The sequence below is a fragment of the Myodes glareolus genome, chromosome 21, assembly GCF_982192425.1.
Source record: "Myodes glareolus chromosome 21, mMyoGla1.1, whole genome shotgun sequence".
NCBI lineage: Eukaryota > Metazoa > Chordata > Mammalia > Rodentia > Cricetidae > Myodes > Myodes glareolus.
In genome coordinates, this window is record NC_142046.1 from 21,135,292 (window position 1) to 21,159,591 (window position 24,300).

The window sequence follows — 24,300 nt, forward strand, 5'->3', positions numbered from 1 at the left end:
ACTCACTACCACTCAAAACTGGGGATTGAACTCAGGCTCTTAGCCTGCATAGCAAGTACTTTACTGAATGAACTATTTCCTCTGCCTCCCTTGATACATTCTTGTGCCTTTGCACTGGATTCCTTGAGATTTCACCTTATTTGTTCTTTATTAAATTAAGGGAAGGGGAGATGGTGTATGGGCTTACTTAGTCACAGCTGTGTCGGCAAAGTCTGTACGAGCACTTGGCAGCAGTTTCCTGATGAGCATGAACACACATCACACACTGTGGAGTTGGGGACTACTGTAACATGAAGGGGCCTGCTTGTTGGGGTTTCTGTCCTGCCTGATACCCCACTTGTTTAGTCCCAGAGAAAAAATCACACAGAGAACTCCATTAGATTATAAACTGATTGGCCCATTAGCTCAGTCTTCTTATTAGCTCTTGTAGCTTATATTAACCCATTATTCTTATCTATGTTAGCCACATGGCTTATTACCTTTCATAGTGGGGCAGGTCACATGTTGCTTCTTTGGTGGTCTGGGCTGAACTGGCGGAGGAGCTTTCTGCTTCTCAGAATACTCCTGTTCTCTTTGCTCCACCTCTACTTCCTGTCTGGTTGATTCACCTATACTTCCTGCCTGGCCAATCAGCGTTTATTTAAAACATGAATACAGACAATTCTCCTGCACCAGACTACCTTCATGGGAACTGACTGATGTGATGGCCACATATAATGCCCTATGCTGTGATAATATAGGCACTGTACTGGGAAGAAAATGAAATGTTAGCTCTCTAAAGGCCAGAAACTTAAATTTGTCCATGAACCAAAGTGTCATCATTGTACTAATCAGATTCAAAAGGATTGTACTTGGTGGCACAGGCCTATAACCCCACTGTTCACTAAGGTGAAGCATGAGGATCACAAATTCAAAGGCTAATCTCGACAGCTTAGTGAGGCTGTGCTGTAGTTAGGGTTTCTATTCCAATGAAGAGACATGACCATGGCAACAGTTCACAGGTTTAGTCCATTATTATCATGGCAGGACATGGCAGCATGCAGGCAGACATGGTGCTAGAGAAAGTGAGTTTTTACATCATGACTCACAGGCAGCAGGAAGTGGTCTGCCTCACTGGGCTTGGCTTGAGCATGCACAAGACCTCAAAGCCTGCCTCCACAGTAATACACTTTGTCATAGCCCGTAGGCCCCAACGTAGAAAACTATTTTCCCTAACTTGACCAGTATGGAGGTGCTAGAAAATGAGACACAGTTCACACAGTCATCACAGAAAAGCATCTCAGGCTTTATGCATCCTGAAGATCTACCCGCATTTATTCTACCAAAATAACCAGGTAAACCAAGGTGGATCCTCATTAATATTTTCTTTCTCGGGACGCGGGTCTAGGGATACACCTGCAAGGTAGTCACCAACACCTCTCCCCAGGTAATCTACCTTTTAACAAAGGAGAAGGAGCCATACATCCTGGTCTTTGTTAGGTGGCTGTCTTGTTTGTTTGGCAGGATGACAGCTGCCTAGTGGCCAGTGAGCCTGTCTGTAAATTATCGTATATGAAATGTGGGCCCACAACACTTCCTCCTGTAAGACCACACCTACTCCAACAATGCCACACCTAATAGTGCCACTTCCTTTGGGGGGGCATTTTCTTTCAGACCACCACAGGATGTTTGTTTATTTTTTTAATGTAGAAAGATAGCTATGGTTATATAGCTCAATAGTAGACCAGGCCCAAAATTCAATCTCTCAGTTCTAAAATACAATACGATACAATACAATACAAGTAAAAGATGGAAACAAACATAATAACAACAAGGAACCCAAAGAGTAGAAAGTTACATACTTTTTGGTGGCTAGAAGTATGTCTTCACATGCAAGTCTAAGGGAAAGTCCAACTAACCTGTACATGTTTCTCTGCTGGATTCCTTTGAATTAATTGCTTACCAGCCATGTCAGAACCCATTCTAGTCATAGCAGAGTTTTACAGGCTTTTGTTTGAGCAGGGTCTTACTCTGTAGCCTAGCTTGTCTTCAAACTACTGATCCTCCTATCTTATCCTTTCTGTTGCTAGGAATTACAGACCTGTGCTCCCATAACTGTGTAGCTTTTTTGTTTTGTTTTGTTTCCTTACTTTAAAGCGTGTTTATAGTAGAAGGGCCACAGGCTGTGTATGTGACTTTGTTTCTGTTTAGTGACTATCCCTTTCAGATTTTGTTTTTAAAACCAGTTCATTTGCTTAAACAATTGATTTGCTCATTTTGGACATTATAGCCCAGGACATTAGTGAGTAGTGCATGTAAGTTTGGGTTGTCAAATGAGTTCTGTGTCCCAGACTCCTGCTACAACACAGATGGCTTCTCTTTCCCCAATGAGAGCGATCTGTAGTAGTTAGGAGAAGGGCAGAAGGAAGATTGCCACATAATAATATCCTGTCATGCAATTTAGTGGTTGAAAATAGCAGTAATGTTCAGACAAGGGACTTGGTATATGTGTGGCATTTTTCTTGTTCATGAGTCTACATCCTGGGCTTGGAAGCCTTGGACACTGGGCTGAATTCATCTGAAGTCTTGTTTATGCTTACTTGTGGTCATGCTCACTGTTGATGTTGTTGATTGGAACGTCTGTAGCCTCTTGTGAATAGGGCTTGTCATCCATACTGGCTAGGCAGCATTGTGGTAGCCAGTATGGCAGAGGAGTGGTGATGGTGCCGTGGTCAGGGTTCAGGGGTTCTTGAGTGTTATTGCACCATATTCTGTTGGTTCAGGCACTTAAGAGGTGCATCAGTGTGAAAGTGAGATCACTGGGGGGATACCCATAGAGGAATATATCTTAGTCCTGTTTCTTTTGGGGAAAGTACAGTGGTTGAAGGAAGCCTTGTTAGAGGCACCTTGGGTGGAGTTTTCTTTCTTAGTAGAAAGGCCCAGTGAAGGGTTAAGTAAACGGGAAAGGAATCTGTTTTGGATTTTGAAATTCTTAAATGTAATTTCTGGGCCTACTTTAGATATCAATTATATATTCCAAATTTAGGAATGGATTTTTTTCTGCCAAGGGAAAAAACAAAAAGACAAAGGAGAAAAAAATCTCAGACATTGAAAGTGTTCTTCCCCCCACCCTCCACTCCTTTGATAATTAGCTGGTGAAGCTGTTGTGTGGAGATTAGGGGAGGAGTGCTTTGTGTCTCTGTGATTGCTGAGCTAACTGTTTGCATCCTGCATATTTCCTTGATGCTCCCATTCTTGAGAAGATGCTAACTCTAACTCTTGAGAGCCCCGCTAAACTGAGAGAGAAAGAAGCCAGAATTCGATTATCTTAGTTGGGGTTTTATTGCTGTGAAGAGACAGACACCATGATCACAGCAACTCTTATAAAGGAAAGCTTTTAATTGGGGATGGTTTACAGTTCAAAGTTTTAGTCCATTATCAACATGGTGGAAAACATAGTTGCATGTAGGCAGACATGGTACTAGAGAGGTAGCTGAGAATTGTACACCTGGTTTGGCAAGCATTAGGAAGAGAGAGTCCCTGAGCCTGGCTTAAGCACTTAAAACCTCAAAGCCATCCCAGTGACACACTTCCAACAACATCACATCTAGTGCCACTCCCTATAAGCCAGCCATAAGGCCATTTTCATTCAAACCAACGCAGTGACATTTTTATTATTTTTACTAGAACCCAAAATCTCTGCTCTCTGGAAGAGAAGGTGATCTTTTCCCTGTATGTAAAGTTCAGCTGGCTATGTCCCTGTATAGGGAAAAGAGTCTCCTCCTCACTACATCCCTCTTCCCCATTGATCATACTCAACTGTAAAATCCCCAGAACAAGTTTACAGATTGCAGGAAATTTCCCATCCTTAATATTTTTCTGCTCTGCGGCTAGACACTCGGAAGGTGACTTGTTCCCCGGTACAAATAATGGATGGAAATACTTGGAGGCTAAAGTGCTAAGGGTGTCAATTCCTTGCAGACACATTTTCTTCAGTTTTCCCTTCTCTATCTTTCATGGGAGATTTATTCAGATATTCTTATCTTCAGCCTTGCCCTACTGATAAGGAATTCTATTTCCCAATTTCTGCTGAACTGGCTTAGACTTCTTTTAAACATAACACCTGTGCAGCAGTTATAGTTAGCCTTCTCCGCATTTTCATGATCTTTAAGTTATGTAACCAGATGTGGCTTTAAGAGGAAGGTGGGAAGTTACATGCAAAGGGGTAGGACAAAGCTAAGAGGGTCCTGGCCGGCAGGCCTGTAATCTTGTACATGCTTGTCTTTGAGTTCTACCACTTTCTGGAAAGCCCTAGTCAGTAACAGCAGATGCCAGAGTTGAACATGTGAAATAACAGAAATTTTTTAAAGATTAATTAGTTAATTAATTAATTATATATACAGTATTCTGTTTGCGTGTATGCCTGCAGGCCAGAAGAGAGCACCATCATTACAGATGGTTGTGAGCCACCATGTGGTTGCTGCAAATTGAACTCAGGACCGGTGGAGGAACAGGCAGTGTTCTTAACCACCGAGCCATCTCTCCAGTTCCCGAAACAATAGAATTTTTAACCCATGTGCCGGGTTACATTTTTGTGGTTGATCTCTGTGGATTACCCTTTGGACAGAGCTAGTTTTGGACCTGTTATTGAATTTAGGGCTAGAACCTGTGCTCCTGGAAGCCCTTAGCTAGATTTGGCTATCTGTCTTAGAAGAGCCAAGTTAGCCGGGCGGCGATGGTGATGCACACCTTTAATCCCAGCACTCAAGAGGCAGAAGCAGGCAGATCTCTGTGAGTTCGAGGCCAACCTGGTCTACAAGAGCTAGTTCCAGGACAGGCTCGAAAACCACAGAGAAACCCTGTCGCGAACCCCCTCCCCCCAAAAAAAGAACGGCCAAGTTAATAGTGATAAACAGAAAAACAAAAACAAACAAAAAAACCCCAAGAAAACTCAGTATGGCCACATTGAGCAGAGTGATAGAGATCTAGTCACCCAGGGTCCTAATATGAGTGTGAAAGTTTAATAAGGCAAGGGATATGAATAATTAAGCAGTCAAGATTTGGTTCAGGTCAAGATGGGTCATTATTGATCCATCATTGTCTTGGTTCAAGCCTTCTTTCAAAGGAGGGCACTGTCTAAAATCTTTCCTTTTCCTGGTGATAGGTTCCTGTCCTTTGACTAACAGTGGAATTTAGCTTTTTCCTTCTGTCACTGAGATTCCTAGGGGAAATTCTGATTCCCGGATGTATCTTGTTTCAGTAGTCTTGATAGGTAGACTGAGTGCATAATATCTTTGAGACTATCCTTGTCGTTACCTGCCCTCTTCCCACTGTGCTGTCCAATGGGAGCTGACCTTCCCCTACTCCCACTGCTCTGAAGACCTTGAAGCCATTTAAGTTTTAATAACTTCAAGTATTTTGTATTTTTGTTTGTTTGAGAGAGGTCTCACTGCATAGCCCTGGGTGGCTTGGAACTCAAAGAGATCCTTTTGCTTTTGTCTGCTGAGTGCTGTGATTAAAGGCATGCACCACCACACCTGGTAGAATTACTTTTATCCTCATGTAAGAATACTTAAAACCTTGATACTGAGATGAGAAATTCTTCTTTTGGGTTGTATACTGTGTGCTTGCTAGGCCAAATGAGAATGGCAAGAAGATATTTCTACCCATGCCATTCATGTATCTTACATAAAGCAGGATCAATCAAGGTTTTTAGTTACCTTTTAGAGCACAGCTCTCTGGTGTGCAGAAAGGTTCTGGGATGAGATTTTGTCATCTTTTTACCTCTTCTGCCTGTTTGTGGCTTTCTCAACCTGGCCTGTAGAGAGGATGCGGCTGCTATGCTGGCCTAGCTTATGATCACGTCCTTGCTTTTTAGTATCATCAGAGATATTGCAGAATCAGGAAACATTTAATAACCTCCCCACAAGAACTACTTTATTAGTTGGCTGACAAAATACTCAGTTCATAGGCTGGTTATGATGTGAAAGACTAAGGAATTGAAGAATAACATGTTTGCATTTGAAGGAATGCTGGAACAGAATATTAGAATATTCCTGCTGTCACACAAAGAGACACATCAACAAAGCAAAAGTAAGTTTGCAAGGTAATTTTCCTTTTGCAAATTGTGCTCAACAATCCAAACCTGGTGAACAAGTGCACTGGAATGGGAAGTTTATTGAGCTTTTGTTCTAATACAGGTTGATGACAGTGTCTTGCTCTATCACGATATGATGTGATTGACTAATTCATAATCAACACAAAAGGCGAGGGCATGATAGAACCAGATTTCAGGACTGTCTGGTGTTGGGTGAGAGTTGGGTGTACAGGCATAAGAAACATAAGAGTTTCACAGGATGGGGAGAGGTTTATATTTTTGGTAGGCTGTTCATCTTTGATCAAAAAGACTATCGTAGGAACTACTCTTCTAGATGAGTTTTAGCAGGTGTTGACTTCTTGCCTCCTATGGTCTGTTGATGAGGCAGATCATAAAATGTCATAGTGTACTGTGGACAGCAGGACTAGTTGACACCTTTTAAGTGTGTTAGTTCTGTGACAGCCAACCTTGGAGTGTTAAAACTGTGTTTTATTAAGGTAAAACAGCTAGGGCAGTGTTCTTTGGAGGCTTAATTGCAGCTGGAACTCTGGAAGAGCAGTTGAGTGCTCTTAACCACTGAGCCAATTCTCCAGCCCTAAAAATTATTTAAATACTAGTATTTTCATAGACTTTTTTTGAATAGTAGCCAATTTATTTATTTATTTTGTATGCAATATTCTGTCTGTGTATATGCCTGCATGCCAGAAGAGGGCACCAGACCTCATTACAGATGGTTGTGAGCCACCATGTGGTTGCTGGAAATTGAACTCAGGCAGTGCTCTTAACTGCTGAGCCATCTCTCCAGCCCAGACTTTTTTCTTTGAGTGAACTTAATACACTATATTCTAAGCCCATCTACTTCTTTTTTTTTTTTTTTTTTTGGTTGAATTTTAGGAATCTTGCAAAGGACAGCATTTCAGTTTCTCTTATAAATAAATAAATAAATAAATAAATAAAGGAAGTATTTCTCTTCCTTTAGTAAAATAAATGATTACCTAGCTGGGTGGCTGACATGTGTACCTTGGCTTTCCCTGTGTGCAGGAAGGTGTCATGTTTGTTAGGTGATGTCAGTGTGCATGGCAGGCAGTTCAGTGCCAGGTATGCTTGGTCAGCTTCCTGGAAAGGTAGTAGTTAAGCCGTTAATAAATTTGAAGTTAATAATATATGAAAAATTTTAGTTTAATGATATATACTTATTAATATAGAAAAATATTTTTTTAATCATCTTGACTCTTGTGAAGTTTAGGTTAGTTGATTATGACATTGTGTTTTATGTTAGACTTGATGAATAGGTACTTGTAACTTTTCTGTCATTCACGAGGGAAGTCCATTCAGTTGAAATGTATATGTATATGTTGTCTTTATTTAAAAACAGTCCCTGGGATCCACATGCTAGAAGGGGAACTGACTCCTTTAAGCTGTTCTCTGATTTCTGAAGGCATGCATCACATACACAGAAACATATAATATGTTGAAAGGAAAACAGCTTTTTAGGGTTAGGAAGATCTTTGGACCCCCCCCCCCCAAAAAAAAAGAGGTTTGGGTCAGTTCAATTACTCAGTTGGTGAGGGTGCTTGTTCCATGAAACTGATGACTCAGTGGGCAATGGTGGTACACGCCTTTAATTCCAGCATTCTGGAGGCAGAGGTAGGCGGATCTCTGAGTTTGAGGCCTGGTCTATAAGAACTAGTTCCAGGACAGCCAAGGCTGCACTGAGAAACCCTGTCTCAAAAAACCAAAAAGAAAAATAATGGGGGGGGGAAGGAAACCAATGACCCGAGTTGAATCCCTGAAACCTACTGTAGAGGAAGAAAATTGAATCCTGAAAATTATCCTCTGACCTCTGTCTGTGTGCCATGACATATGTGTACCTATACTCAAATATGCAACACATGCACCATAATTACTTATTTTATGCAATGCATGTTTTGCTTCCATGTATGTCTGTATATTATGTGTGTATAGTGCGTGCAGAAAAGAGAATGTCAGATTCTCCTGGGCCAGAGTTCCAGACTATTGTGAGCACTAGGAACTGAACTCAGGTCTCTGGAGTTAAACCTGACTCTTTTAGAAGAGCAGCCAGTGCTCTTAGTGATTGAGCCACCTCGCCAGCTTCTGATGAACATTGGGCTCCTCAGTTCGAATTTGTCATGTACTTCTGTGTAATTGGTAACATCATGCAGGAAACTGCAATAGTGTATGGGATGTGTTCATCAAGTTCATCAAGTGAGATACTGACTTTGTCAAGATTGGTTGTGAATTTTTCCATATAGTTGAGGTGATGCCCTTTGTTTTTGTTTTTTGTTTTGGTGTTTTCATTGCACTTATAAATGCTTTGAGCAAGCCGGGTGGTGGTGGCACACGCCTTTAATCCCAGTATTTGGGAGGCAGAGGCAGGTGGATCTCTGTGAGTTTGAGGCCAGCCTGGTCTGCAAGAGCTAGTTCCAGGACAGGCTCCAAAGCTACAAAGAAACCCTGTCTCGAAAAAAACGACAGGTTAAAAAAAATGCTTTGCGCAGGTGGTGGTGTTGCTGCACACCTTTTATCCCAGCACTTAGGAGGCAGAGGCAGGTGGATCTCTGAATTTGAGGTCAGCCTAGTCTACAGAGCGAGCTCCAGAGAGATAGAAAGAGAAATCCTGTTTGAAAAAAAGTATGAGATTATGCATTTTGGTTTTCTTTTCTTCCTCTTTTTTTTTTTTAAGAGACATGGTTTTGCTATGAGCCCAGGTTCTCCTTTAACTCAAAATAATTTTTTTTTAAAAATACTTATCTATTTACTTATTATGTATACAATATTCTGTCTGCAGACCAGAAGAGGGCACCAGACCTCATTACAGATGGTTGTGAGCCACCATGTGGTTGCCAGGAATTGAACTAAGACCTTTGGAAGAGCAGGCAATGCCCTTAACTACTGAACCATCTCTTCAGCCCCCCTCAAAATAAATTTTGCTTTTTTTTTTTTAACATTGAAATAGCAAGTGTGGGTCACTATACCTCGCTTATACCTTGTTACTAATTTTTTTAAAAACCAAACTTTGATTTAATAGGTTTAGTATTCATTAATGCACCAGATGTGAACCAGTATGGTGGTTTTGGTAAAATGGTGACTGCTGGTGTTGCATAGAGGTAATTTTTACCTCCCATCTTCTTATTGTGTTTACTGGTTTGACATTTAGTATGAAGAATTTTGCCTTCGTCTTTTTTACCCATTATTTAGTATTCATGTGAACTTTCCATCATCATTGTGTTGGAGGGGTATGATCCATCTCTTCTGATGCTCCACATGTCTGGACTTTATAGCAGCAGTAGTTTTTCAGGCATTGCTGTGGTTTTGTGATGCATTTGTCATTCTCAGCACTACCTTCTTGGACGTTGCATGCCTTTGTTTGTTCACCTCATGGCAGCCAGGAAGCAAAGAGACAGGAAAAGACTGGAGACAGATATTCTTTCATATATATACATCAAGTTACCTATTTTCCTCCCATTAGATCACACCTCTGAATTTTACTATTAAGATTAAAGCTCTCCTGATTTTATTATGTCTCAGTAATGTCACAAATGAGAGAATAAACCTTCAACAGTGAGTCTTGTAGGGCAGCAGATGCTTTCATATCCATACAGTAACTTTCTTTGACCACTCAGAGGGTAGTGATTGTGTATCTGGGGTATTCCTAGAATGCCATCAACTCTGTCTTGTTGAGAGCAGATATCCAAACTGAGGTAAAGGGTAGAAGAATACCTCTGCCGCCTCTTGGGAAATCTTTGCCATCTCTTCCTTCTCCTTCCTGCTGGTCACTCTGGACATGTTAGAGGTACAAGACCATTGCTGTCGCATGGAACCAGATGGTGAGACAGACAGATGGACAATAAGGGTAAAGGAACAAAGGGTGCTAACTGGGCATGGGTGTGTTTGCCAAAGTATTGCCTTTTCTTCTTTTTGCTACTCCAGCAGGAGTAGGAGTGTGTTAGTTACTCTATGTACTGTTAGGACAAAATACCTGACAGAAACAACGCAAGGAAGGCAGGCTTCATTTTACCCTCAGTTTGAGGATACAGCCCATCATAGTAGGAAAGTAGTGTGGGCAGAGGCTAAGATGGCTGCAGTCAGTCAAGAAGAAGAGAGAAGAAGGCTGGTGATTGATTCTTTTCTTTGTATTCAGCCCAGGATTTGAGTTCATGGAGTCTTACCTTCCCACCTATTCTAGTTTCCTTTCTGTTGTCATAAAATTTGCTGGCAGAAAAGCAACTTAGAAGAGAAAGGGTTTATTTTACTGACAGTTCTGGGTCCATTATTGTGGGAAAGTGAAGGCATGAAGGAAGCAGCTACTCATATCACATCCACATTCAAGAGCAGAGAGACGTGAATGTACGTATGCATGTTTGATTGTGCTAAACTCTGTTTTTCTACTCTTACACAACTTAGGACCCCTGCCTAAGGAATGGTGACACCCATATTTGGTTGTGTCATTAGGACCTGGGAGAGTAGAGCCTAAAAATGAAGCAGGCTAAAGTCTAATGCAATAACCTACTTTATTCATAAGAATCAAAAGAGTAAGATGGTCAATCACAAAGATAAGCCCCGTGTGGCAAAACCATGTTTTTTTGCATAGAGACATATAAACAAATAACAATAGCCAGTTGTAATGAATAATGTAGACAATTCTTTTAGTCTCTCTTCACTCATGATTCTAGGTTGTGTCAAATTGACGATTAAAGGAAACTATCACACTCCCTTTGTTAACCTCACCTAGAAAAATCCCTTGTAGACATGTCCAGAGCCTTGTTTCCTGATGATTTTTCGATTCTGTCAAGTTAATCAATGTTAACTATCACAAGGGGTTTGTAAATGTTTTCTTTAAAATAATTGGAGATGATTTTGCCTTAGGATTAAGGTTTGTGTCACATGGAGTTCATAAGTCTTTGAAGATGTAAAACCACATTTAGTTGGTCTGGTCTCAGAACTCCGAGATGAGCTTAATGGTGTGGAACAGGACCTACTGAAATTATCCACGTGTCTGGGACTCGATATGTACTCAGTGGTCTTGATTGACTTTCACTCCAAGTGATTTGCAGAGATGCTTATCAGCATCCATGGTTTTCCTGTAGGTCAGGTGCAGGAATAGTGAGTTCCAACAGGACCCTTTCCCCGACTGTCTATGCAAACACCTAAAAATCCTGGTCCTAGTGTCCTTAGACTACACTAAAAACCATTTGTGGGTTCTTCTGGAAAGAGGGGGTGGACTAGCCTGGGATCAGGAGAACATGATGCTCCTGTCTTTTGGTGGATATGACCTGTGTTTCCTTGGTGGGTTTAGTGAGGATGAGCAGTTTTTTCAAGAGGATTATTTGGGAAGCACTTTTGATGGCAGATGTTTGCTTCTAGGGAAGAGGGATAGGACATTTGACTTTGGGTACAAAGAAGAGCATGGTCCTGATTTTAGGAGCTTCAGGTTAAGTAGAAATTGCAGTGAGTGAAGGTTCACTGGGGTTGTTCCGAGAAAGCTTTTTGCTGTTTTTGGAGCAAATGGAGCTCCAAAGGTTATTAGATGTATGGTGAGGGCCATGTCTTTAGGGTCTACAGGCTGAAAGTTTTTGTCGCCTGAAACTCCAGGAGTGTGGGATTTTGGTGTTTTAAGGCCTTTAAACTATAATATATTTCTCCATGTGGTGGATACTTAAGCTCATATATATATATATATATATATATATGTGATTTAATTGTCTAATTGAATTTTCTAATTTACACATTTCTAAAAAATTACTGTTATTTTGAGGGGGTTTCACTGTATAACCCTGACTGGCCTGGAACTTGCTATATAGACCAGGGTGGCTTTAAATTCATAGAGGTTTACCTGTCTCTGCCCTCTTGAGTGTTGTGATTAAAATTTATGCCTCTATATAGCAGGTGTATTATTTTTAAATTATGCATATATGTGTGTGGCTATGTATGGTCATGTGTACTTGAGTGTATTATCCTTGATGTCCACAAGAGGGCATTGGATTCCACTGGAGCTGGACTTTAAGCCACGTCCTGGGATGCTGGGAGCTGAACTCCAGTCCTCTGGAAGAACAGCACATGCTCTTAACCCCACCCTTTCTGTGCTTTCTTTGTCAGTGTCAGACACTTGAAATACGTAAAAAGAGTTAATTTTTTTTTTTGGTCAGAGTTAATTTTTTTTTAAAGTAAATGAAAAGAGGTAACATGCATATCAAAGCAACTTGCTGTAATAAGAGTCAGCATTTCAGATTTCTAACTATGTAAGCAGGATATAAACAGATTCTCGAGAACGCTGCTTCTTACTGCCAGTCGAGGCATGTTGTCCTGTGGGCTGTTTTCTGAATGCCAGCCCTCTTCTTGGAGTTGACTGTGCTAATCCATGGGTTAGTATACCCTATTTGATTTGAAGATGCCCCTGATATATTCTGATTAATGCCTAATGTCTTTTTCTTCCTCTCCAGCAGGCAGTTCTGGCCAAGCAAGAGACCAAGCAGGATTGTTGCATGCAAACTGAGCTGCTAAGGGAAGGTAAGGGCTATTTCACCCAACAGGAGGGGACTTTGCTGCTTGCATTTTTTTTCTAGTTTGTTCATTTTTTAATTATGTATACAGCGTTCTGCCTGCGTATATGCCTGTAGCTGATGGAGGAGGGTTATCTGTCTATTGTGTTATTTTCATTGGTCAATAAAGAGACTGCCTTGGCCCCTTGATAGGACAGAAAATTAGGTAGGCGGAGTAAACAGAACAAAATGCTGGGAAGAGGGCTATGAGCCGGACGCCATGGAGCCAGCCACCAGGTCAGACATGCTGAATCTTTTCCGGTAAGCCACCACCTCGTGGTGCTACAGATTATTAGAAATGGGTTAATATCAAGATGTGAGAGTTAGCCAGTAACTAACTCTCTAGAGGTAATGGGCCAGGCAGTGTTTAAAAAAATACAATTTGTGTGTTGTTATTTCTGGGACTAAGCTAGCCATGCAGGAGCCGGGCAGGATGAAAAGCAGGCCTGCCCGCAGCCCCTCATAACATGTAGCCCAGAAGAGGGCATCAGATCTCATTACAGCGGTTATGGGTCACCATGTGGTTGCTGGGAATTGAACTCAGGCCCTCTGGAAGAGCAGCCAGTGTTTTTAACTGCTGAGCTATCTCTCCAGTCCCACATACACTTTTTTCCCCTCTGAGACAGGGTTTCTCTGTAGCTTTGGAGCCTGTCCTGGAACTAACTCTTGTAGACCACGCTGCCTCGAACTCAGAGATTCACCTGCCTCTGCCTCCCAAGTGGTGGGATTAAAGGCAGGCACCACCACTGCCTGGCGCCCCACATATATACACTCTTATTATCTCTCCCAGCCTTTTGACTTTCTTGGAATTTACCTAGGATTGCAGTTTTTTAATCTCTAATTTTTAATCTAATTTTTAATCTAATTTTTTAATCTCTAATTCCTGAATAGACAGGTATTAACACACACACACACACACACACACACACACACACACACACACACGCAAAAGATCTGCCAGAGAAGAAAAAATATTAACAAAGTATGGAAATCAAATATCTTGTGTATCCTGTTTTAAAAATATAGCTGGGAAATAAAAAGTGAGTAATCACACCAACAATTATTAGCGTCTTTATTTATGACACTGGACCATCCACCCAGGCCCTGTATGATAACATGTGGGTAAACAAGCTGTCATACACATGTAGGTTAATAGTGTGGTCCATGTAACAGCATGGATATAGTGTAAGCATATTTTTGAAATGAAAAAACCAAAACAGAACAAAAGCCCAGGTCTCAAGGGCCTTTTAAAAGATTTATTTATTAATCATGTACACAATGTTCTGCCTGCATGTATCCCTGCCCACCAGAAGAGGGCACCAGATCTTATTATAATAGTTGTGAGCCACCTCTGAGCCATCTCTCCAGCCCTCAAGGACTCTTGGTTTTTGTTTGTTTGTTTGTTTGTTTGTTTTTTCTTGTTTTTTTTTTTTTGAGACAGGTTTTCTCTGTATAACCCTGGCTGTCCTGGAGCTCACTCTGTAGACTAGGCTAGCCTTGAACTCAAGAGGTCCAAATGCTTCTGCCTCCTGTGCTGGGATTAAAGGCGTGCGCCACCACTGCTCGGCTATGTGTCTCCCATTTATATGACATTCTGATGAAAGTGAAGTAGAAACTTGGAAGACATAATAGAGGTTTCAGGGCGTTTAGTGTGGAATGTTGAGAGGGTGACTTCAGAAGGCAGGCTATTCTGCAAGAAATCTAGGTATGGGGCTTGGGAGATGATGGCCCAGTGGTTTAGAGCACTTGTTGCTTTTCCAGAGAACTGGAGTTTGGTTCCTAGCACCCATGTTAGGTGGCTGACAACTATCTTCAACTGTAGCTCCAAGGGATCCAACACCTTCCCCATCTCTTACACACACATAAGTTTTTTTCTGTTTTTGGTTTGCATGATAGGCTTTTTTCATGCATCGCCATTGAACTTGTTTACACAGTAGTAAGTTTTAGCCTCATTTACTTTGTAGTGTCAGCCTTATTTATGGTGCTTTTCTGTGAGTGGACTGTCCTGGTATTTCTGTTGCTTAATAAAACATTCTAACAAAAAACAAGGAAGGAAAGGGTTTCAATTCCAGGTTATTGATTATCATTTTGCAGAAGTCAGGGCAGGAACTCAAGCTGTCATCACTTTTACAACTAAGAACAGAGAGAAATGAACACATATATTCTGCCTGATTGTTTGCTCTCAACTGACTTTTTCTAACATAGCCCATGAAATGATGCTACCTAGGTTTGGCTGGGTTTTCCTAATATCAGTTAAAAATTAAGACAGTCCTACACAGACACGTCTATAGACCACCCTGATCTAGATGCTTCTTTATTTAAGACTGTCTTCCTGGGCTGGAGAGGTGGCTTAGCTGATAAAGGCTAGGCTTATAATCAAAACTCATAAGAGTCTCTTCCCCTCTGATTTTAGATTGTATCAAGGTGGTATTTAAAATTCTCCAGCACAATGATTAATCTTCTCAGCCCTTGTCATCTGACTGACATATTTGAAGAATGTCATGCATAAAAATCCTAATTTAGTAATTTTTCCCTGAACAGTTTGAGGGTGTTTCACTGCCTTACCTATCTGTAATATGTATTCGTGTTTGTATTTTTCTTTGTATGTGATACATCACTTTTTCATATTGCTTTCCCCTTTCTTCTCTTTTCCCCACTCTTTTCTTTTTTGTTATGTTTGAGATAGCTATGGACTTTGAGTACAAATCATGCAGAATTTCTACACGTGACAGGCTGGCTAAGGCTTGCAAGTTGGACTGCAGTGTACCCTTAGGCTGCACCCAAACAGGCCTGTGGACAATGTACCTTTGTCCTCATTGATCTGCCTCTACTGTCCATGCTGTGCACTTAGACTGGGTCATGTGATTCTTCTCTGTAGGAAGCTTGTTTTCCTTGCCTTTGCTATTCATTTTTGAAAGTTTACTCTTTTTGTTATATTTTAGCTTAAGTCACAGGTTTCTTTAATATATTAATTGGAATTCTGATTAAAATATCACTGAATTTCTAAATTTGAGGGGATTTTGCAGCTTTGTCATTTTGTTACCTGGTTCCAGAACATTCTCTCTTAATGTTTTTCTCTGTACGTAGGCATTAAGTAATTTGACTTAAAAAAAAAAAAAAAGAAAAAAATTAGTTCCAGGACAAGTTCCAAAGCTACAGAGAAACCCTGTCTCAAAAAACCTAAAATAAAATAAAAAAATATATACTTTGTAGTTTTCTTCCTTTTGTAAATATCTCGTTTTTACACACACACACACACACACACACACACACACACAGAGACACATATGAATATATGTCCTTTTGAGACAAGATATCTCTATTATGCTTTATTTCAAGACAGGGTTTCTCTGTGTTACAGCTCTGACTGTCCTTGAACCCCATTTGTACACCAGGCTGGCCTTGAATTCACAGAGATATGCTCATTTCTGCCTTCCAAGTGCCAGGGGATTAAAGGCATGTGCCACCACTGTCTGGCTGTCCTGGGACTGTTCATGTAGACCAGACTGGCCTTAGCTTCCTGAGTGCTGGGATTAAATATGTACACTACCATGCCTGGCTTTCTTCCTATATTTTTAAGTTAATGTAGGTATAGAGAAATGATAGACTTTTTGTGGGGTTTTTCTTTCTTTGTTTGTTTTGGTAATTCTTGGTATCAACCCAGGCAATTGTTCAGCCAATTCTGGACAAGCACTGTGCCACTGAGCTACAGTTCAAACATGTCACTTAATTCTGAAAATAGTGGTCTGACTTTGCTTTTGTCTTGATCAGATAAGGTGACAGCATCCTGTCTCTTCAGTACTGCCTTTGCTTTTCTTTCTCTTATCTGATGCTGCTGTTACTCAACTGTTTCGTTATGTGCCAAACTTTAGAAGCATTAATGGATAAATGTGCTATTTATGTTGACTTGGAATTAAAAAATGTGTTAGACAAAGTATACATTGGCTCCAGAATTTGCTGTATAACCTCCAAATTAAGGAAAGTTTTTGCATAGATTTAAAAAGTTACTAATGGCTGGTTGTTCATTCAAAAAGTACGTATTGCATAGGTTTCTCCCCGGCCTTCTTTACGTGCTGAGAGGAATAGGAAAGGCAGTCTCTGCTGTTTTAGAATGTGTATTCTTGGGAAGGGCAGGCAGCTAACTAATATGACAAGTGGTAAGTCCTGTGTGTTAGGTGATAAGCACAGAGAAAAGGAGAGCTGAGGGCAGGGTGTTGAGCTTTGCATCCACTAGAGTGGTCTCCTACCTCCAGGGCTGCTTCAGCCCTTTGGTAGGTCTTCTTGTAGGAGACTCTTAAATTCTTACTTTCCTGGTCATGATAGAATAGCCGAGGAGTCTGGACTTCTTTTTTTTTTTTTAACATTTATTTATTAATTAATTAATTAATTATTTATACCATATTCTGTCTGTGTGTCTGCCTGCAGGCCAGAAGAGGGCATCAGATCTCATTTCAGATGGTTGTGAGCCACCATGTGGTTGCTGGGAATTGAACTCAGGACCTCTGGAAGAGCAGGCAATGCTCTTAACTGCTGAGCCATCTCTCCAGCCCGAGTCTGGACTTCTTAGAGAAGACATGTAGACCAAAAATATACTTAATGTGATCCTCTTCCCTCTAGCTTTTCTTTGGGCTTCTGTGATACTGCTTCTGAAGCAACTCCTTAAAAACTGTTTTTCAGTTATGAATGTGTATCTAAGTATGAACATGTGAACATAAGTACAGGTGAATTCAGAGGCCAGAAGAGGAAAGAGAATCCTATTAGGTCTTCTGTCCCCCACCCCCAGTAAGTTTCTTTGCCAACTCAGAAGACCATATCAAGCTGAATTGGAAAAGTATAACAACAGGTTTATTTGAACAAAGCAACTCCTGGGTGATTTTGCCAGTCCCAGAGACTGAGGCCAGAGAAGTCACACCTTTGAACTAAAGCAAGAAGACTTTATAGGTTGTAGATGAGGGTGATGACATGTCTGCCACAAACTGGATTAAGTGCTCTTAATCCCAGAACTTCCTTCTTCCTTTAAATCTCCAACAAGCTTTTTAAAAATAGGCTGAATCCTCAAACTTTACCAAAAGTTAATATTTTAAGAAATAGATTAGTATTTCATTTATTCAAGGTTAAGTATTGGTTTCTATAGGAAACCAACCTCTCCTATAGAGGTTGAACATTTTTTTATTTGGTTTTTCCTTTTTTCACTTTGGTTTTTCTTTTCTCTTTTCTTTTCTTTTTGATCTTCTGCTTCTTTTATTTTTATTGGTATTTATTGAGCTCTACATTTTTCTCTGCTCCCTTCCCTGCCTCTCCCCTCCCCCCTTTAACCCTACCCCCAAGGTTCCCATGCTCCCAATTTACTCAGGAGATCTTGTCTTTTTCTACTTTCTATTTCCCATGTAGATTAGATCTATGTAAATCTCTCTTAGTGTCCTTATTGTTGTCTAAGTTCTCTGGGATTGTGGTTTGTAGGATGGCTTTCTTTGCTTTATGTTTCAAAACCTTCTATGAGTTAGTACAGGTGATAATTGTCTACCTGTGTCTGGGTTACCTCACTCAAAATATGTTTTCAGCTCCATCTATTTTCCTGCAAAATTCAAGCTGTCGCTATTTTTTTCTGCTGTGTAGTACTCCATTGTGTTAAATGTACCACATTTTCCTTACCTATTCTTCGGTTGAGGAGCATTTAGGTTGTTTCCAGGTTCTGGCTGTGACAAACAAAGCTGCTATGAACATAGTTGAGCACATGTCCTTGTGGCATGATTGAGCGTCCTTTGGTTATATATCCAAAAGTAGTATTACTGGGTCTTGAGGAAGGTTGTTTCCTAATTTTCTGAGAAATCTCCACACTGACATCCAAAGGGGTTGTACCAGCTTGCATTCCCACCAGCAATGCAGAAGTGTTCCCTTTTCCCCATAACCTCTCCAGCATAAGTTGTCATCAGTGTTTTTGGTCTTGGCCATTCTTACAGGTATAAGATGAAATCTCAGAGTTGTTTTGATTTGCATTTCTCTGATGAATAAGTATGTTGAACATTTCCTTAAGTGTCTTTCAGCCATTTTAGATTCCTCTGTTGAGAGTTCTCTGTTTAGGTCTGTACTCCATTTTTTTTATTGGATTATGTGATCTTTTGGTGTCATTTCTTGAGTTCTTTGTATATTTTGGAGATTAGACCTGTCTGATATGGGGTTAGTGAAGGTCTTTTCCCATTCTGTAGGCTGTCATTTTGTATTATTGACTGTGTCCTTTGCTTTACAGAAGCTTCTCAGTTTCAGAAGGTTCTATTTATTAATTATTTCTCTCAGTGTCTGTGCTCAGGGGTTATATTTAGGTAGTGGTTCCCTGTGCCAATGCGTTCAGGTGTACTTCCCACTTTCTCTTCTATAATGTTCAGTGTGTCTGGCTTTATGTTGAGGTCTTTGATTCATTTGGACTTGAGATTTGTGCATGGTGATAGATATGGGTCTATTTTCATTCTTCTACATTTTAATATCCAGTTATGTCAGTACCACTTGTTAACTATGCTTTCCTTTTTCCATTTGATATTTTTTGCTTCTTTATCAAATATCAGGTGTTCAAAGATGTGTGGATTGATATCCGGGTCTTCTATTCAGTTCCATTGGTCCTTCTGTCTGTTCTTATGCCAATACCAGGCTGTTTTCAGTATTGTGGCTCTGTAGTAGAGTTTGAAGTCAGGGATTGTGATGCCTCCAGAAGTTCTTTTATTGTATAGAATTGTTTTGGCTATCCTGGGTTTTTTGGTTTTCCATATGAAGTTGAGTACCAGTCTTTTGAGGTCTTTGTGGGATTTTGATGGGCATAAATAAATAATTTTTATAGGCAGGTATGGATTCTTGGTTTTTTTTTGTGTGTGTGTGGAGTCTTGAAACCAGGGCCTTGCACATGTTAGGCAAGAGTTTCCTACTTAGGTACAATTCGTCGCATATTTGTAGACAAATATGTTTATCCAAGTAAATTGTAATTGATGGTGATTGTTATGGATTGATGGATGGGTGCTGGCTACTGTGACATTTCTTTCTTTGTTTACAGATACACCTATGGCTGCTGATGAAGGTTCCACGGAGAAACAGACAGGAGAGACTCCCATGGTTACAGATGGAGAAACCAATGGTTCTTGTGAAAAGAGCAGTGACACCAGCCATCCGAATGCACCCAAACATACTCAGGAGAACACAAGAGCTAGCCCGCAGGAAGGTACCAACAGAGCATCTCGGGTGGCCGAAAATGGACTTTCAGAAAGAGACTTAGAAGTGGGAAAGCAAAACCATGTCACAGCTGACGACTTCATGCAGACTTCTGTCATTGGCAGCAATGGATATTTCTTACATAAACCAGCCCTGCAGGGGCAGCCCGTGAGGACTCCCAACACTCTAGCCTCCTCGCTTCCTGGTCATGCGGCAAAAACTCTTCCTGGAGGGGCCAGTAAATGCAGGACTCCAAGTGCACTTCCTCAGACACCAACCACAGCACCTGCTGTGCCTGGGGAAGGGAGTGCAGACACAGAGGACAGGAAGCCTACAGCCTCGGGCACTGATGTCAGGGTTCACAGGGCACGCAAGACCATGCCGAAGTCCATCCTGGGCCTGGTAATTTTATGTCTTCTTTTCTGTCTTATCCTCCTTTGCATTAATGAAAACAAATAGATTTTCATGTAAAAAAGGGAAAAACCAATTAGTGGCAGTGGTCATCAGTAGTCACTCTAGATATATGTGCAACCAACTCAGATGATACCACATCAGCCCTGCTTTTAATGTTTTTCCTGAAGGCTTCTTTTTGCTCTGAAGATGGGTCAGGCTTTTTGAGGAGAACCCGCCCCCCCTTTTCTCTTCCTTGCTGCTCCAGAACTCACTCTGTAGACTAGGCTAGCCTCAACCTCACAGAGACCCTGCTTCCTCTGCCTTTCCGAGTGCTGTGATTATGGGATTAAAGGCATGTGTCATCGTTGCCTGTCACTAAACTTATTTTGCTTCTGCCATTTCTGGAAGATTCTGAAAGTGACCTGCAGGATTACTGAGAGCAAGATGAGTTCTATACTTTAGCATTGAAAGAAATCAGTACTTCCCTATAATGCTCAGCCAGCTGAACTTGGTCTCAGTATGTTTTTCATTGCATGTATTTGATGCATGATTCCAAAATGTCTGCAGTTCTGTTACTTGATGTGGATTTAGCTTTGGATTCCACATTCACAATCATACTCCCTTGTGATTTCTAGTGCCTTTCGTGTGCTGACTCCTGTTTTCTCTGTAGCCTTTAGGATTTCATTCTTGAACCTTCCCCCAAGACTGTCAGTCTGTGGGTTTGCCATGTCAGCTTCAGAAACATGTAATAATGTGTGGTTATTGATTTCCCTTTCATAGAATCCCTTGTCTGTGAGCACAGTACTGTGAATTTTGTGTCCTATAGGTATACCTTGCCTGGTACCTATTTCCTGCTCTTTGCTTTAACCCTTTTTATTCTGGTCTTTATGTTGATGTTTTAAAATTTTAATATCTGTTTGTTTCTTTTTCTTTTTGTTGTTGTTTTCTTTGAGATAAGGTTGGTTTTTCTGTGTATCCCTGGCTGTCCTGGAACTTGATCTCTTGTAGACCATGCTGGTCCCAAAACTTACAGAGATACACCTCCCTCTGCCTACCACATACTGGAAAAATAGATGTTTTTTAAATTTTATTAAAATATTATGTATTCATGATTTGGTTTGAGCTAAGGTCTCATTTAGCCTAGGCAGGACTTAGACTTATATTCCTGATATTCCTGTTCCTACCATCCATATTGTGGAATTGTGCATGTGTGCCACTATGCCTAAATCATATTTCATCTTATCCAATACAATACTTCCTCTCTCTGTCCAGAAGTTTTATTTATATCTTTGCTAGCTGTTGGCTATTTAGCTCCTTATTAAACCAATCATGGCAATTTTTTTTTTTTTTTTTTTTTTTTTTGAGACAGGATTTCTCTAGCTTTGGAGCCTGTCCTGGAACTAGCTCTTGTAGACCAGGTTGGCCACGAACTCATAGAGATCCACCTGTCTCTGCCTCTTGAGAGCTGGGATTAAAGGCGTGCACCAACACTGCCTGACAATGGCAATATATCTTAATACAGTGTGTAAATATCCCACAACAGTAGACAGACAGACAACACACACACACACACACACACACACACACACACACACACACGATAGGGATGGATGGATGGATGGATGGATGGATGGATGGGTAGGTAGGTATAGAGAGCTACTACAATCTTTGTGGTGCTGGTTCTGATTGCCCAAGTGCCATGTGTGGATCTGTAGTCGCTGCATTAGGTATAAGGTGGAGCTGCTTGTCATCAGCCAACTTTGCAGTCCTATAGCTATCAGATGTTTTGTCCTCTAGCCAAGCATTTATGTGGGTTAACTTATTGGAACATGGACTGGTCATTTGACCTGGGGACCCCCAATTCCCTGTTTGGCTAGCTTAATAAACATAAGAGTCTTTATTGTCTGACCATACAGATAGCACGGAGGTCACCTGGCTGTTAACCATCTCTGCTCCATTTGTAAAGTACTTGTGACAACTCTTATATAGATGGTTCCTACTGAATGAGAAACAGTGATCCAGATAAAGGACTAGGGAGGAGGAGTCTAAGATAAACTTAAGAATCTGGGTAGCCAGGGGTAGCTTGGCTTTACAGATAGCATTGAACTCAATAAGTGATTAACCACATCTATTTCCAGCCTTCTGGGTAGAAAACAAGTTATATACTTTTTTTTTTTTTTTTTTTTTTTTTTTTGAGGAGACATTCCTGGTTTTCCTAGTGCATTTGTGAGCACAAGGTCCTTTCCCTTCTACAGCTGCTCTTCCAGAGGGCCCTAGCATCTCTTTATCAGGGGCTCCCAGCCATTTGTTACTTTAACTCCATGGACTCTGATACCTCTGATGCTTCAGGTACTTGCATTGATTTCCACATATTCACATGCAGACTAACACACCTACATATAATTAATTATAAATCTTTACAAAGAAAATAGGGTAGCTGGGCGTGGTGTATACATTTAATCCTAGCGCTAATGATGCCTTAGTGGGTGGATGTGAATTGGAGGACAGCTAGTGAATCATAGACCTTGCCACAAAAAACCACAATCAAAAAGCACCCCAAAAAGAGAGGGTAATGAACGATGAATGTGCTCAGCATACATTCTGTACATGTATGAAAATATCATAATGAATCCTATTATTGTATGTAGTTAAAGTATGCTAATATTAAAAGGAAAAGCCCTGAGACTTAAAAAATAATTAGGGATTAAAATATGCTAACAGAAAAATAGACCAAGAAATTAAAAGTTTATGATTATCAAGAAGCTTCAAAAATAGTATTTTTTTTAAAAAAATTTATTTATTTATTATGTATAGTGTTCTACCTGCATGTGTGTCTACATGCCAGAAGACGGCACCATATCTCATTACAGATGGCTGTGAACCCCCATGTGGTTGCTGGGAGTTGAACATAGGTCCTCTTAACCTCTAAACCATTTCTCCAGCCCCCCAAAAATAGTATTGAGAAGGTTTCCAATCTTCTTATTAGTAACATTTAAAAAGTTTTAAAAATATATTTTATTTAGTTAATAATTCATTTATTGTACATGAGTGAGTGCAAGTATCTGTGTACACAGTGCACACATACCATAGCATACATGTGATCTAAGTCAGATGTCAACTTGCAGGACTTGTCTCTATCCTTCCAAATGTGGGTCCTGGGGATTTAATTCAAGTCATCAGGCTTGGTGACAAGTTCATGGTTTCCTGAGCCATCTTCATTGTTGAAGGTACCTGGTTTCTGGTGTCCTTACCAGCATTTGTATTGCTGCTGTTGTGTTTTGGTGGTCTAATGTGCTTGTCATAATTTTACTTGAACTTCTTCACCATGTGATGAGGCTCTTCTCAGTGATGATTTACAACTCTGTTGTTGATGGACAAATGCCTTTCACATGTTTTGCCCTTTTATAATAAAGTATTTTGTTAGCTTTTGCTTCCCTTTCTTCCTTTTACACACTTAGTGCTGATTTTTAATCCAATGGTCAAGCCCTCTACCACTGAGATAAATCCTCAGCTCTAGGATTTCTGAATAGAAGCCCTTTGTCAGTTAGGAGGCATGCTCTAATATTTTTCCCACAACAGCAAGGCACATCCTTGTCTGTTCATGTCCTCGGTCTCCTGTCTCGCTTTCCCTGGGCCTTCTTACGTGTCCAGGGTTTGTCTTTAACTTGCTTGGTAGACCTGGCTTCCCTCAAAGCAGTGAACCTTCTGCTTCTGTCTCCTGAGTTAGTCTGTTCAGTCTTAGGCTTTTCAGTTATAGTTGTGATGACTGCTTATGTTCATTAGTATATAATTTTTTCTGTTTCTGGGTTAAGTATTCAAGAGTGTAATTACCAAAGTGTGCAGCAGCTTTAATCCTTGACTTCTGACTACTAGTCTTACTGTTGCTCGCCACTATACTCAGCCTGATTTTTTTTATTTTTTTATTTTGATGAACCGTAAGTTTGATGTCTCATTTGATTGAATTCAGTTCATCAGTTTTATGTTTGGGACTGTGTTCTTGTTGGCATTTGTGGCATTTGTGAGAACTCTTTCCTTGACCTAGATTTTTAAAGTTTTCCAGTGTCTTTCCTGTCAGAA

The 24,300-nt window shown here is 40.5% G+C and overlaps 1 protein-coding gene across 5 annotated transcripts in view; it reads left to right on the forward strand.

The window, feature by feature from the left end:
- Ehmt1 (euchromatic histone lysine methyltransferase 1) overlaps positions 1–24,300 on the forward strand; it is a 146,470-nt gene that overhangs the window by 35,117 nt on the left and 87,053 nt on the right. For 4 of the 5 annotated variants that reach the window (XM_085681217.2, XM_085681223.2, XM_085681219.2 and 1 more), the window contains exons 2-3: positions 12,538–12,604; positions 19,676–20,232. In XM_085681217.2, coding sequence (XP_085537343.2) covers positions 12,538–12,604; positions 19,676–20,232 — 624 coding nt within the window. The remainder of the gene's footprint in view (positions 1–12,537; positions 12,605–19,675; positions 20,233–24,300) is intronic. The other variant, XM_085681218.2, reaches the window with a different exon arrangement.